The following is a 13,515-nucleotide window of genomic DNA, read 5'->3' as shown; positions in this document are numbered from 1 at the left end:
TGGGCAGTTTTCCTTATCTCTTCCACACCCAATCCTCTCTCAGGGGAGACATCTGCTGATAACAGGCTACTGAATGTCACTGCATGACTGATAAGAACTATAGCATCCCATTGTGAGATGCTCTGCACGGAGGGAGGAGCCCAGCATTCCTACCCAGATATAATCTGGAGATTCTGGAACACCTGCATGGCTTCTCCACTGGATTTCTGAGAAGAACAGCTGCCTCTTCCACTGGATCTTCAGAGGAAGACTACACCCTTTCTACAGGATCCCTGCTCCAACAGAACCACACCTGACACTGCAGGAGGACTGCAGCCACAATTCCAATTGGACTGCTACCATCACCCTGACCCACAGCGTGTCAGGTTGTGCTCTGACTCTGTTAGTGTTGTTTTAGTTTACTGCATTGTTTATTTTATCTTTTTATTTTCTTCCCTAGTAAAGAACTGTTATTCTGCTCCTATATTTTTTGCCTGAGAGCTCCTAAATTTAAAATTTTATAGCAACTCGGAGGGATGGGGTTTACATTTTCCATTTTAGGGGAGGCTCCTGCCTTCCTTAGCAGACACCTGTCTTTTGAAACCAAGACATGAAGTACCTTCAGTTTTGTGTAACAAGCAAAACATTATTGGATTGTTGGACTAGTAACCAAGTATCTTATATCTTGTTTCTCTCAGTGACTCATAAGAACACAGTAGGGCATTTTGCAGTAGAAAAAGTAGTTAAGAAGACAGCTTCAGAGAATACCCACAACACAAGAGAGGTTGGCTTTTCTCTGAGTGAGCATCATTTTAGAGCTGCTGTCCTGAAGCTAAAGCTTTATTTCATATGGTATAAGGAAAAAAAATCCATCCTCAACTTCTGATCAATAAAGTTTCCTGAGCTCCCTTATCCATGAGATTGGTTGTTGCCTTCCCTGTTTTTGGAATGTGGCATCACACAGGCAAGTTATTTTTGCCTCCCTTGAAGCCACCTGGGATTTCAGGCCATGTAATCTAGTGATAGTTTTGGGACAGATAAGCAGCTGCCATATGCCATTGCAGAACTGGAAACACTTTAGTGGTAGGTAAGGCAATCCCTATACAAAGTCCAAAAGTCCAGGTCAATCTTACACAAAAGTTGCTTTCAGTGCTGAAAAGTATTCAGTTGTTAAAAAAATAGACAAAAAACATGAAACACCTGGTTTATCCAGCAAGTATTTTAATATTCATAGACTCTCACTGATGCCAATGGGCTTATGCACACTGGCAGAAACCATCCTTCTAGGAAGTCTTCTCCCCTGCAACCTTCCCACAAAAGAGAGTACAAAAGTAGACTGCAGTAGTCTCATGATATCATCAGCATTTCAAACCATAACATATTTGCTGTCATGAGATTTCCTGAGACAATTAAGGCTTCTTCCGGTTATATGATTTGTATGAGCCAGAACATCCACAAAGGCATCTCCCAGGCTGCCAATGCTACAACCAAACAGTATGGCAGCTTTCAGAAGGGCTCATGATGAAGGTTACATGTTTTGTGTGTTCGAAAAGCCTTTGGGACATCATGAAAAGCTTTGGCTATGATTTGCTGTGTCTGGAAATTGATATGCTAGTGGTGCTTCAGGTAGTAGGACAGCAACATCTAGGGCCTGTCCTCCTTTACTATCCCATTGATCCAGTCCAGATAGTTGAGGATCTTGGTGTAGAAGCCGTAGCCCGTGCCACAGCCGATTCCCCATGAAACTATGCCGGTAGCCACCCAGCGACCACTTTCCCTGTCCAACACCGTGAAGACGCTCCCACTATCCCCCTGGCAGGTATCCTTCTTGCCTTCCAGGAAGCCCGCACAGAACATGTTCTCAGAGAAAACCATTGGCATACCTTTCTTATTACTGTCTAGCCAACTCTGACACTTCTCTTGAGCCACTGCTGGTAGGCTCACGTACTTCAAACTGCTTGAGATGCGGTTTTTGTCCACACCAAAGCCGCTCACATAGCCCATGTGCCCATGCGCATAGAACGAGGTGTTGGTGGCATCTGGGAGACAAATAGGCAGCAGTGTAGGGCCCAGAGTTACTGGGTTTTTCAGCTCCAGCAGGGCTATGTCCCCGTTGAAGTTGTGCTCATCTTTAGGGTTGAAATCCGGGTGGATAAAGATCCTACGCACAGGGTGGTTACCCATCTTGTGGAGCTCATCTACATTGGTGTGGCCGAGGAAAATGTCAGCCTCCTCTGCCAGCTGCTCCAGGCTCACATTGTTCTGTACTCCTCCTTTGGGGAAGATTGTGTGGGCAGCAGTCAGGATCCAGCGATCGCCCAGGAGGGCACCACCCCCTCGTCCATTGATGCTAGTCAGAGCCTGCCAAGGAAAATTGCCTCTCCTTGCTGCTTTGCCACCCAAGATCCGCTGGACTTCAACAACGGGATGGACTGGCTTCCCACACACTGCGGAGAAACACAAGATCATGACACCTACCCTCTGTTGTCCTGGCTTTTCTCTCTCTTTCCTTGCCATCACTGTTTGATTTCACTTAATTTGGCTTTCTGGACAGTTTTACCTTTTCCCTCCCAGATACCGCTATCCTCAGCCCCCTCCCTGCATGCTGTCCCAGTTTAGTACCAATTGTAAGCGTGAGTCAGAAAATACCAGACGAAGTCAGAGTTTTTACTGACCTGGCAAGCAGGATGGAATTCTCTTCTGGCCATCTTGATCCAGCCAGGTTCCCTCAGGAGAACAGGTGAATCTTTCTGTAGGATGAGAGGGATGGGAGTGAGACCCAGGCCTGCAGGCATGGGGTGAGAAAACGGAATGGAATGGAATGGAATGGAATGGAATAGAATAGAATAGAATAGAATAGAATAGAATAGAATAGAATAGAATATTTTCAAGAGGTTCCTCAGTCCTTCCATCCCAAAGCACTCTTTCCTGGGAAAAGCTGCCTGTGGTAGAGTGTGAGATGTTTCTGTCTGTACATCTTGGAGTGGCACCTCAGTTCCAGGGGAGCAGTAAAACTCAGGCACTGTAGAAGAAAAGGTTGAAGGGCCATCTGCGTGAAGTCTTATCTTCACTGAGTTCACAGGTGTACAGAGCACTGTTTGACCTTATTTAGCCCAAAGAAGAGAGAGAAGTAGTAAAAGCATGGATTTTAGATTCAAACTTCTGGTGTCGGTAGTTTGCAGAGAGTAGGACAAGGTGGTTTGTCCCAGAAATGGGAGTCAGGTACTGTACATGATAAGTACCTATTTCTGAGCCTAAGTTGCAGGTCAGCTAAACTTCACATGTCACCTCTCAACACAAACTCCACTACCTCCAACACTCTTGCTTTTCTTAGAAAGTTTGTGGTGGTGACTAAAAATAATTTTTGTACAATTTATCTTAACGCTGAAGTAACTGCTTCTAAGAAAGTGTTTGCTGTTCTCTTTCAAAATTGATTAAATTAGGATGACTCCCCACCAGAATTTGGCTGCAGCTGATATTTGCTTGCTCCTGATTTTTCTTCTGATGAGACTGATCTCTGAATCTATATGAAGGAGTTAAACTCAGATGCAATAATAATCAAATTGAACATTAGTACCAACTTAAAGAACTCTTTAGTAGCATGTCACCTCTTTCCAGCACGCAGCACAACTATGTATCTATGCTGGTAACTGTATCCAGGAACTGATTCAGATTAATCTTTTTTTTTTCATTGTGGAGGCTAAATGAGCAGCCAAGGCAAGGAAATCATGAACTCCTTATGCTGTTCTTGGAATTAAAGGTCCTGCATCATCAAGCAATGTCTCAGGTGTAAAAAGAAGGCATGTGAATGGTTTGGAATGATGACTTAATTTTTATGAGGTGCTGCATTAAAATAGATTTTTCTGCAAGTATGTTATTTAAGTCTTAGATATCTCTGCAGCTGAACGAAGATTTCAGATATTCCAAAGAGCTAAACAGCACTGCACGGGAGTGGAGTGTGTGTTTATTTATTTGCCTCTGTAGCAACTCAGACTGATGCAGTGAGTTTTGTGAATTTTGGTCATTCCCAGACACCATGCCTCAAATTTCAGTGAAAGAATGAAATCCACCAGAAAAGAAGGAAATCCACTAGGGAAAAAAAAAAAAAGAAAAAAGGATCACAACTCTAGCTGAGAGACTATGACCTTTGGCAAAAGTTAAGGGGAGCATGGAAGAGGGATATGATGGGCTCTGTGAATGAAGCAGGGTGGGAATAGGCTGAGACAAGAAGAAGACTCCAGAGATGCTGCAGGGTCAAGAAAAGACTGGAGAGTCTTCACAGGAGGCAAGCATGAGCCCTAAGGCTGGAGAGAAGAGCCAGTTCTAATTAGAAACGTGAGAGGGCTTTCCAGGCACAGGTCTCCGTGGTGTCCATGTGGGATTAGGACTCACCGCCGCCCGTCCCGGTGACGATGTGATAATAGGGCTCATGGCACCGGTATGAGATCACCGACTGGTACTCATTGTTTGCAGGCTCCTTAAGGTAGCTGAATGCACCATTGGTCAGGTTTTTGGGGCTGCCACAGTTCACAACTACAACAGAGGGAAAAAAAGAAAACATGAATCAACGGCAGACTGACTGCAAGTATGGGCATTGGGGCCAGGATGTGAAGGACCAGTTAGGACAGTGGTCAAAGAGAGGTTCTCCCTAAAGAAATTCCAGATTAGGATCTTTTGCTTTTAGATATTGCAATATCATAGTAATTTCGAAGTGATACTTAGGCATTTTTGTAAGGGAGGAAAAACATTTGAATTTTTGCAAGCAGAAAAATGTGAATCAATGGTGGACCTTCTTAGGTCCTTCCAGATAGCACATCCATGAGGCTATGGACTAAGTGAGTCAGAGAGGCTGAATTTCCCACATTCCTGGAGGAGGAAAGCCACAGCAGGGGATGTCATTCCCGTTCTCAGATCACTCACCTTCACAGTGGGGCATGGGTTGATGCCATGTGCCATCAGCCTCACAGACAGCCGTGAAGGACACCAGCTTTTTGTCACCCTACATGGGAGAGAAAAACATCTGTTGGTTGTACAGACCCCTAATTCCTTCCCCACATTTAAATATTATTCTGTGTGCCCATCTTTTCACTCCTGTCCAATATTTGCCCCACTGCAGCCTGTTCCAGTTGCTGTCTCCTCTTTTCCCTCTATCCTATATTTGCCACAGGCTACACATTCTTCATAGCAGGCCAAGATACCGGCAGCCAGCACCTATAAACCCACAATGAGTCAGAGGTGCTACCCAGCCCTGGCAATAGGATGGCAAGGGAGGCAGGTAGCATCTTCTGCTTTCATCTTCTGGTTTCATATCCTTCCAAAGAGGTGTTGTCTACCTTGTCTAACTTTTCCTGAGATCTTTGTCTTTAGTCTTCTACCAGGGCTTCATGAAAGAGTAATTGCATAAGGAAGAGAGCTGGGAAAAGAGAAACCACTGGAAGAAAGCTGAGAGAAGCAAAGAAGAAACAAAAATTACAAGAGGTTGCCATGAGTGAAATCTCCAGAGGAAGTTCAACCAAAGGTGAAAGGCACAAACTGAAGACAAAACAGAATATGGCTGAAGGGAGTGGAGAAGGGATCTCACCTCCATCAGGTTATACCCAGTCTTGCAGCTGACAACAACATAGTCCTGAAATTGGTACACAGGCTGCAGGTCTCTGATGATGGTGAACTGATCCCGTGGGACAGGCTGTGGGCACCGTATTTCTGTGAGACAGTGGGACAGATTAGGCTGGGATTAGTCAGTAGGCTGTAGTAGCCTCTGGGGGAGAAATCTCTTACTCTCTGAGGTGTAGTGGATCTTCCAGCCACGGCTGAACCCTGAGTCATCGGTGAGGAAGAGTATATCCACCTCATTGCTGTTGGTTTCAATGATGCCAGGTGGTTCCCTGCCACAGAATTCACCAATCTCTCTCCCTCGGGCTTGGATCTGATGAGGAAAACATGTATCACAGGGATAGAAACAGAAACACACATGCCTTTCTGCCTCAGTATGCCTGTTTAAACCCAGAGCAAATTTACCAGAGTGCCTGTGATGGTGAATAGGGCTGGTTGTCAGACCCATCTTTGCTGATGCCTTCACTGACAGATCAGAACTACAGATTGACCCAGCACAAGCTCTGCTTCTCCCTTATCTGGGAATCAGAGCTATCAGTCCCTGAGATTAAATCAAAGGGAAATTAACCTGGAAGAAGGATGGGTTTTTTTCCTTCACTCACAGGGGCCTATGACCCAGAGCCTCTGACCTTAGGACAGTGGTAATTAAATGCAGTGAGGGAGAGACAGTGCTGGGGCATTCATGCTGGAGCATTCTGCTTGTGCTGATCCCATATTTCTCATCTTAATAGTAGTGTCCCCATGACTCCTGTCCAGGTCTGGCAGCAGGGTTGGGAGGAGAATTTGCTAATCTCAGTACCTTGAGCTGGTCATAAGGACAGTGGACTTGCTGGTGATCATCAATCTCAAAGGGTTCCAAGAACCTGAGGGCGATGGACAGGCCCTTCTGCAGACGGATGCTGTAGTTACACTGGAGGAATTCGGGGTAGGGCTGCGGGTACTCGGGGCTGCTCAGGTACCCAGACGCCTCCGTGAACAACTCACTGCTGCACTCCACTGTGAAGAGGAGGAAAGGACAGGTCACATCGTGGGGCTGTGCCTTCTGCAGCCCTGCCATCTGCTTCCTAAGTCACTTCTCCCAACCCTCCTGCTCCTCTGATCTTTGAAACTTTCTCTTTACCTTTGCAGGAGTGCTGGTCACTCTGGAGCTGGTAGCCAATCTGGCAAGAACAGAAGTAGCCACCCACATAGTTGTGACAGAAGTGCTGGCATTGAGGCCTTTCATAGTTCTCGGCAGCATTGTTAGGATCACATTCATCCAGATCTGAAGACACAGGAAGTAAAGGGGCAAGGGGAAGAAAGTGTTAAAACTCCTTGCTCTACACTGATATTCCTTAGAGATCTATATCCTTGTCTGAAGCTTCTCTATTTGCCTGGCAAGGAGGGAAATTGGTTGGAGCCACACAGGCTTTTCCTTCTGCATGCTGAGGGTATTTCCTACTCACCCACAGCTCTGTAGGATGCCAGGAAGCCCCTGTAGGGAATCACTGTGCCGTTGTCTTCATTGGAGAAGTCAGAGTGAAATTTCAGGTGCATCTTTCTCCCCTTAGATACAAACTCCTTTCTTCCTGGGTGATTGCCTGTGGTTGACCCAAGCTGGCCACAATATCTGCCCAAATCCTTCTTGTCTGCTTTGATCTGTCAAAGTTAAGGTGAAATCAGAGCAGCCTCATAAGATTGAGCCTGCTCCATGCGCTGATATTACCCAACCATGAGCTGTCAGTGCTTGCTCCTCCCATTTCTATCTTTAACTCCTTCCCTTTCCTTGTGGGAAGCATCAGAGGAGGCCTGGTGGATGAAGAGCCATTGCACGTGGTGGCCCCTGGGCTGCCATCTCCAGGCACCCCCTGGCCCAGGGGTCTGTGCACATACCTTAACATAGTCATAGAAGCAGGACTCAGATGGCTCCAGGTCAAAGTATTTGAAGGTCAGCTTCACCACGTAGCCTTTTGGGACCTGGATATCCCAGATGCTGATGTTATTGTTGGGATATGGCTTGGGATAATTGGGGGATCTGATCTCCCCAAAAAGGGGAGAACCTCTTGGGACCGGACTGGAACCGATCACTCCAAAAAAGAGGAAGGCCCATGGGAGACAAGGAACGTGCCTGTGAACATGACAAATAAACGATGACATTGCACAAAATTAGGTCATTCAAAATCAGGGGAGACTTCTCAACTGATTTGTGCACTGTCCAGAGGAATGCAAACACAGGAAGCCTAGTTGCTTGGATCACTCAGGAACAAGAAGGGCAGCTGAAATGAAGACACCAGCACTAACAAGGCTCCAGCAAGCCACTGTACTAGCCTCTACAGAGAAATTCATTAACCCAGGAAGCAGCGTGGAGGAGCATGGGTGAATTCCCTGAGTAAGGTCTGCATGTCCCCAGAAGCTGTAGGGCTGATTCTTATGGAACCAGGAAAAGTTTGGTCCCCCCTGGACCCCGGGCCAGTGAGTTGTTTTGGGTGATCACTAGTTCAGGATCCTTGGCCAGGATCTGAAGAGCTCAAGCTCTGTTTGCTGTGGAGCAGTCCTGCCAGTGTCTCCTGGGCAGCCCTCTAGCCACTCATGCCTCCAAAAGTTGACGCTCACATTTTTTATCTCTCATTCTGCGCATCTCCCCCCTTGCCCTCGGAGTTCCTCCAGAACAAGCTCACTGCCCAGCGAAGCACCTTAGTCCCGTTGTCCTATTCTCCTCCCTGGAAAGGTCTGAGCCCCACGACCCCCACCCTCCCCCAGGGCTGTGCCGGCGCGTCCCCCTCCCCAGAGCCCGACTCACATCTCCGTGCGCTCGCCCCTGCCCGTGCAGCCCGGCGGAGCTCGGAGCGGCGGCCGGCGGGGAGCCGGGGCGGGCGGGACGGGGGGAGGAGGAGGAGGAGGGAGCAAGGGTGGCAGGAGCGGGGAATAGAAAGCAAGACTGCGAACAGTCTGGCACCGGACCAGGTCGGTCCCAGCGCCGGCTCTGCTGCCCTCTGCTGCCGAGAGCCCCGGGACCGGGGGGGACACGGGCGAACACGGAGCCGGGGGTGCCCCGGCCTGGCCACGCAGAGCCGAGAGACCTCTTCTGGCCCAGGAGGCAGGAAAACGATTGCCTGAGACCCCTCCGAGGGCTTGGTCTGCAATCCAGAAGCTCTTCCGAGTTTGTTCCCACCGAAAATGTCCTCCTAGGAAGTCCCCCCAGTCCCCCCGGGGTGTTTTCTGGTTTAGAAAGATCAGAAAATTTATAGTCTTCACAAGTTAATTCAAACTTTAAAAAATCAAGCTGAAATGAAGCTGTCAAAAAAGATAAGTTCTCTCAATTCTGATCTGCTGAAGAGCACTTCTGAGATTTCTGGGGGGTGGGAACTGGGATCATCTTCAAGAAAAGCAAGAAGCTTCAGGCACTTGAGTTAAAAAGATATTAAGAAAAATGAAAGTCTACAGAATTAAAGGCATTCTGAGAACAAATCCCTTTTCAAGGACCCCTCTTGATGTTTCTTCTGCAAGCATTTTTAGGAGAACCAAGATAGATAGATAAGGCACTCTATTTAATGGGGAAATGAGAAAATATAGCAACTTGAAAACCCCTTTCAGGTTTTTAACAACATAGTGCCCAAGACATGTATTTATGTCCCCAGTTTTATGAAGTTTAAAATTTCTTGGCTTTCAGGCTTTGGTGGAAGAGATAAAACACCATTTTAGTGTTTTTCCTTGGAATTATGAGTGGCTTCAGAGAGGTTAGGAAGTGTCTTGCATTGAAATCAGAGGAAGTAATTCACAGCCACAAAAACATGTTGAATGAAGATGAAAATAGTGTTAAAAAGAATGAAGAAAGCAGCCTTGGGATATTTATGGAAGTGTACCAGAGAACCCGTTCATCAAACATATTTGAATTATTATCCCAAAAAGATGACATAAACACATAATTAATGCCACAGTTATAATACCATATGGCCCCACATATCAGATTTAAGATTAAACAGGGGACATTATCCTAGTACTTCCTGATGTCCTCTGCACGATGAACACTCTTGGGCAGGCTCACTGCTGTGCTGTGCCATGCTGGAGTGGTTTCTTACTCAGAAACCACACCTGGAAAGTAGTGGGAAGAGTGGGAAGAGTGTTCCCTGGGAAAGCACGGACAGACAGACAGCCCTGGGGATCCTTTGTAAGTAAGTGGATAATTTCCCTGTCTCCTTGACAAGCAATCTGCTATCCAGGGGCCACTTACTGGGAGTGCCTCGTGACACTTTCAAAGCACATCTCCCGTGTCTTCAACGCCTTCTCCCGTCCCGATAGCATCATCTGGGAAAACAGGAGACGACTTCAGCTGGTGAAGCAGGGGTGGCTGGCTGGGGACACAGCCATCCCGAGCAGCCCACCCCTAACACACATCCCAGAGACCGCCTGGCTGGGACAGCACAGCGGCACCCTCCGGGCAGCTCCAGTGCTCCCGCTGCTGGCCTTCCCCTTCAGGTGCTCCGGGCGATCCTCTTCCTCCTGTTAGGCTGGGGCCAAGAAATAGCATGGTTTTTCCTTGGAAGGACACATGTGCCCATCTTTGCTTAGGGGCAGAATTCCTGCAGGACCACGGAACATATGTAGGACCACAGAATGCTAAAACTAGCCCCTCTTTGCTGCCTGCTGGCCTCAGCTGCATTACAAGTGGTCTGGACAATAAATTCAGGCAATATCAGAGCAAAGTAAAAAAACTGTAGATCTTCAGCATGGTCAAAGATGCCAACATCCTCTTATGTAGCAAGAACCCTGCTTTGAATACAGTGTCTTGCAGGAGGTCGTTGGAAAGAAATCTGCTTTACAGACTCAGAAACCATGAAAATATCTTCTGGCATGTGGACTAGATCCTCTTGTCCACAGTGAAGAAGGAGCTGGATTCTTTATCCTCAAGCCTGAGTCAAGGAGGACAGAGAATTACCTCTGTTTGGTCTCTTACAGCTGTACCACCTACCCTACAGCACAGCAGGGCTGCAGATCCAGGCTCACCTATAAACACTGAGATGCTTCCCCAGGGCACTCTACCTTCAACCTTGTTGGTTTGACTACCCAAAGTACCCAAAGGCTTGGCTGGAGCCCTCTGGGGACACTGCCATTGGGCTTGGCCTTCACACAGTCAGGCTTGTGCTGTCCACTGGCTCAGCACTCTTTCAGACAAATCATGATGCTTCTGCAGCTCTGGCTGGTAGGGAGAGGATGATCAAAACCAAAAGAAGATTCAGGACTCAAACAGTGGGTCTTTCCCCTGATATGAGATGGTGAGCAGCAGCAACAGCACGTTGGAAGCCTGTTTCTGTGTCTTCTAAATCAAGGAGCAGAACCAAATGTGTACCCTGAGGGGTACACAGTTCTGCAGCACCAGCCACTCACCAATATTACACCTCCTCCCACCTATGTCCTCCCAATATCACAAATTTCCCCTGCTTTACAATGGCACCCTCACTTCCCATAGCCTCATGTCTCAGCAATGCAGTGCTGTGGGGTAAAGTCACCATCTGCCTTAGGCATCACACCGTTCATGAGTATGAAAGGAAAACTGGATTATTAATGCTGGTAGTTATTACCTGAAGGCCTAGAATATGTTGCAGTACTAACCCCTATGATTATCATTAGTGTGGGGACCACATCAAGTGAGTAATGACTCTTATCTGTGGTTCTGGCCCAATCAGATGATTCCTGAAGAAGAGCGGCTGTCATGGATACATGATGGCTGGCAACGAGTCAGAAGCAATCTACTTGGCCTATCACCTCACAGGAAAATTACACGGATGGCAGAAAAGTCTGGCTAATCACCTGAAAGCAATAGTGTCTGCCATCCAACCAGAATGTAGGCTCAGAAGAGGAGAGTTTGCACCAGCTTGTGGTGCAGGGCCTGGAATGAGTGGATTAGTTGTTGATCATGCAGTCTGGAAGACAGCAGCCTGGAGATGGTGAGGTGGGCTCGATGCTGGGCGTTCTTATGGCATGGAAGAGTGCAAAGAGGGCAGCAGTGGAACCAGCTCCAGCTGCTGTCTGCCTTCTGCAGCTTCATGATACAACAAAGGTCACGTAGATGTTCCCTATGGTAGAAGGAGTGATAGAAGGGCTGAGCAGATGTGCTGGATGGCCTGGCTCTGACTGCTCACTGGCTTTGATTGTGGCACTCAAATTGTGGATTGTGGATACTGACAGGGTGCTCCTGCCTCATATGTCCTGAGATACAACCATAAAGAGTCAGAGGTTGACACTGTAGGCACAGCTGCAGCTCCCCAAGCCTTTGCCTATCACATGTTCTGAAGTAATGCTTTTCTCATGGCACTCATCTTTGCAGTTTCCTGAAAAGAAGCTCTCCAGAACACACTGTCTTTAAATGATTGCTGGCAGAAAAAATAAAGGGCTTATATTTGAAAAATTTGCCAATCTGTTGGCTCTTTGTGGTGTCAGTAGTTGCACATTTTTGTGTACCCTGCCTTTCAACCTTCTGTTGGGGGCAACTACAAGCATTTTTCAGGAATAACTGCCTGTGGACTTGTGCCCATCCCATCAGGTGTCATAATTAAAGAACAGCTCTCTTTGTGGCATGGGTCTGGCTGTTCAGGGGACCTCACCTCCTCTGGATCTGCACCTTGGTCTCTGACTGCAGATAGCTGTGAACCAGCGGAGCTACGATGGTTGTGAGGAGACTCCACCAAGAATGCCAGAAGGAATGCTGGGACTAGAGGTGGTCACTGTGGTTTCTTACCCCATAAAGAGATCCTGACCCTTCCTCACCCATGAGACCTTCTCAGGAAGGCAGTGAACATGGGGCTGATTACTCCAGCCAGCCCTCCCCCTTCACACCACCACATGAGAATCCTAGACTCTGAAGGACAAGTTCTGATCCTACCCATCATGCTTGAGGACCCCAAGAAGCTGTGGCTGCCCCATCCCTGGAAGTGCTCAAGGTCAGGTTGGATGAGGCTTTAAGCCACATGATCTAAGTGAAATGTCACAGAATCACTTGGGTTGGAAAAGACCTCCAAGATCATCAAATCCAACCTTTGACCGATCATCAACCTTTTGAAAGAGACCATGGCAGCAAGGGCCACATCCAATAATTTTGTGAACACCTCTGGGGATGGTGACTCCACCACCTCCTTGAGTAGTCCATTTCAATGCTTGACAACGCTTTCTCTGAAGAAGAATTTCTTCTGAATTCCAGGGGAGGCCTGGAACGAAATGATCTTTAACAACCCAAGCCATTCCATGATTCTATGATCCCACAATCCCGGGAAGAATGCAGCATCCCCAGAGGACCAGAGAAGACGGCAGGTGATGCCTGCAGAAGCAGCCTAAGCTACCCCTGCCCACCCGGGCACCGACCCCCCCAGTCCCGGCGGGCATGGCGGGGTCCGGCCGCGGTGGGAGCGGCGGGAGGAGCGCGGGAGCTGCGGGGCCGGCCCGGCCCCGGGGCAGCCCCCGCCCCGCTCCTCCCCGAGCGCTCTTATTCTGAAAGGAGCCTCCGCGCAGCCGGCGGCCCAGCGCTCCCGCCCCGGCCCATCCCGCTGCCCGCCTCCCGCTCCCGCCGCCCGGCCCAGCCGTGACCCCCGGCCGCTGCTGGCCGGTGGGCGAGGCTCAAGAAAACACGCTGCTACGGGGGGGCTCGGCTCGATCGGGTCTTGTTTCTTTTTCTTTCTCGCACTGGGGAGCGCGGGTCCCGTCCGGGCATCTCTGCGAGGAGCGCTCACTTCACCTTCTGGAAAACCTGGACGCAGACCTCGTCTTCAGCAGTCATGCGCTGGGAAAGGGGAGGCAAGAGAGGAGTTTAGGTTGGATCCCCTCCTGCCTCTCCCCAGTTCTGCCAACCCTCCCGCTGCTGGCTGGAGCCCTCCCAAAGCCCCTGCGGGTCTGGCTGCAGGGCAGGGAAGGGACATCGCCTTTGTGGAGCTGTTTAACTTTCGAGTTTAACTT

At 48.6% G+C, this 13,515-nt stretch overlaps 2 protein-coding genes across 3 annotated transcripts in view; both read right to left on the bottom strand.

Moving 5' to 3' along the window:
- Positions 1-1,178: 1,178 nt before the first annotated feature.
- Positions 1,179-8,945, bottom strand: C1R (complement C1r). Of its 2 annotated transcripts, XM_071433084.1 has the most exons (11): positions 8,372-8,945; positions 7,465-7,699; positions 7,038-7,230; positions 6,713-6,856; positions 6,392-6,588; positions 5,758-5,905; positions 5,561-5,682; positions 4,900-4,978; positions 4,372-4,512; positions 2,655-2,729; positions 1,179-2,426 (listed from the first exon to the last, which is right to left on the bottom strand). In XM_071433084.1, coding segments are annotated over exons 1-11 (2,139 nt in total). In that variant the 5' UTR covers positions 8,374-8,945; the 3' UTR covers positions 1,179-1,623. The 2 variants fall into 2 exon arrangements, with proteins under 2 accessions (XP_071289185.1, XP_071289183.1); XM_071433082.1 differs by lacking the exon at positions 8,372-8,945 and having other exon boundaries at positions 7,465-8,326.
- A 153-nt stretch (positions 8,946-9,098) lies between these two features.
- Positions 9,099-13,515, bottom strand: part of RBP5 (retinol binding protein 5) — a 6,464-nt gene continuing 2,047 nt past the window's right edge. The window contains exon 5 of the mRNA XM_071433116.1: positions 9,099-13,342. Within this exon, the coding sequence (XP_071289217.1) occupies positions 13,289-13,342 (54 nt within the window). The 3' untranslated portion in view covers positions 9,099-13,288. The remainder of the gene's footprint in view (positions 13,343-13,515) is intronic.

Source organism: Agelaius tricolor, unplaced genomic scaffold (genome assembly GCF_023055355.1).
Source record: "Agelaius tricolor isolate 1412-34295 unplaced genomic scaffold, bAgeTri1.0.p SCAF_9, whole genome shotgun sequence".
Lineage (NCBI taxonomy): Eukaryota > Metazoa > Chordata > Aves > Passeriformes > Icteridae > Agelaius > Agelaius tricolor.
This window is presented reverse-complemented; position numbering and strand designations above follow the sequence as displayed.

Bases quoted from the DNA above. Each gene is read 5' to 3' on its own strand.
- C1R (XM_071433082.1), bottom strand. From the start codon at position 7,728: ATGTCATCGTTTATTTGTCATGTTCACAGGCACGTTCCTTGTCTCCCA. The intron at 7,231-7,464 runs GTATGTGCACAG...TAACTTTGACAG, and splicing joins GCTTCTATGACTATGTTAAG to ATCAAAGCAGACAAGAAGGA. The intron at 4,979-5,560 runs GTGAGATCCCTT...TCTCCCATGTAG, and splicing joins CTGGGTATAACCTGATGGAG to GGTGACAAAAAGCTGGTGTC.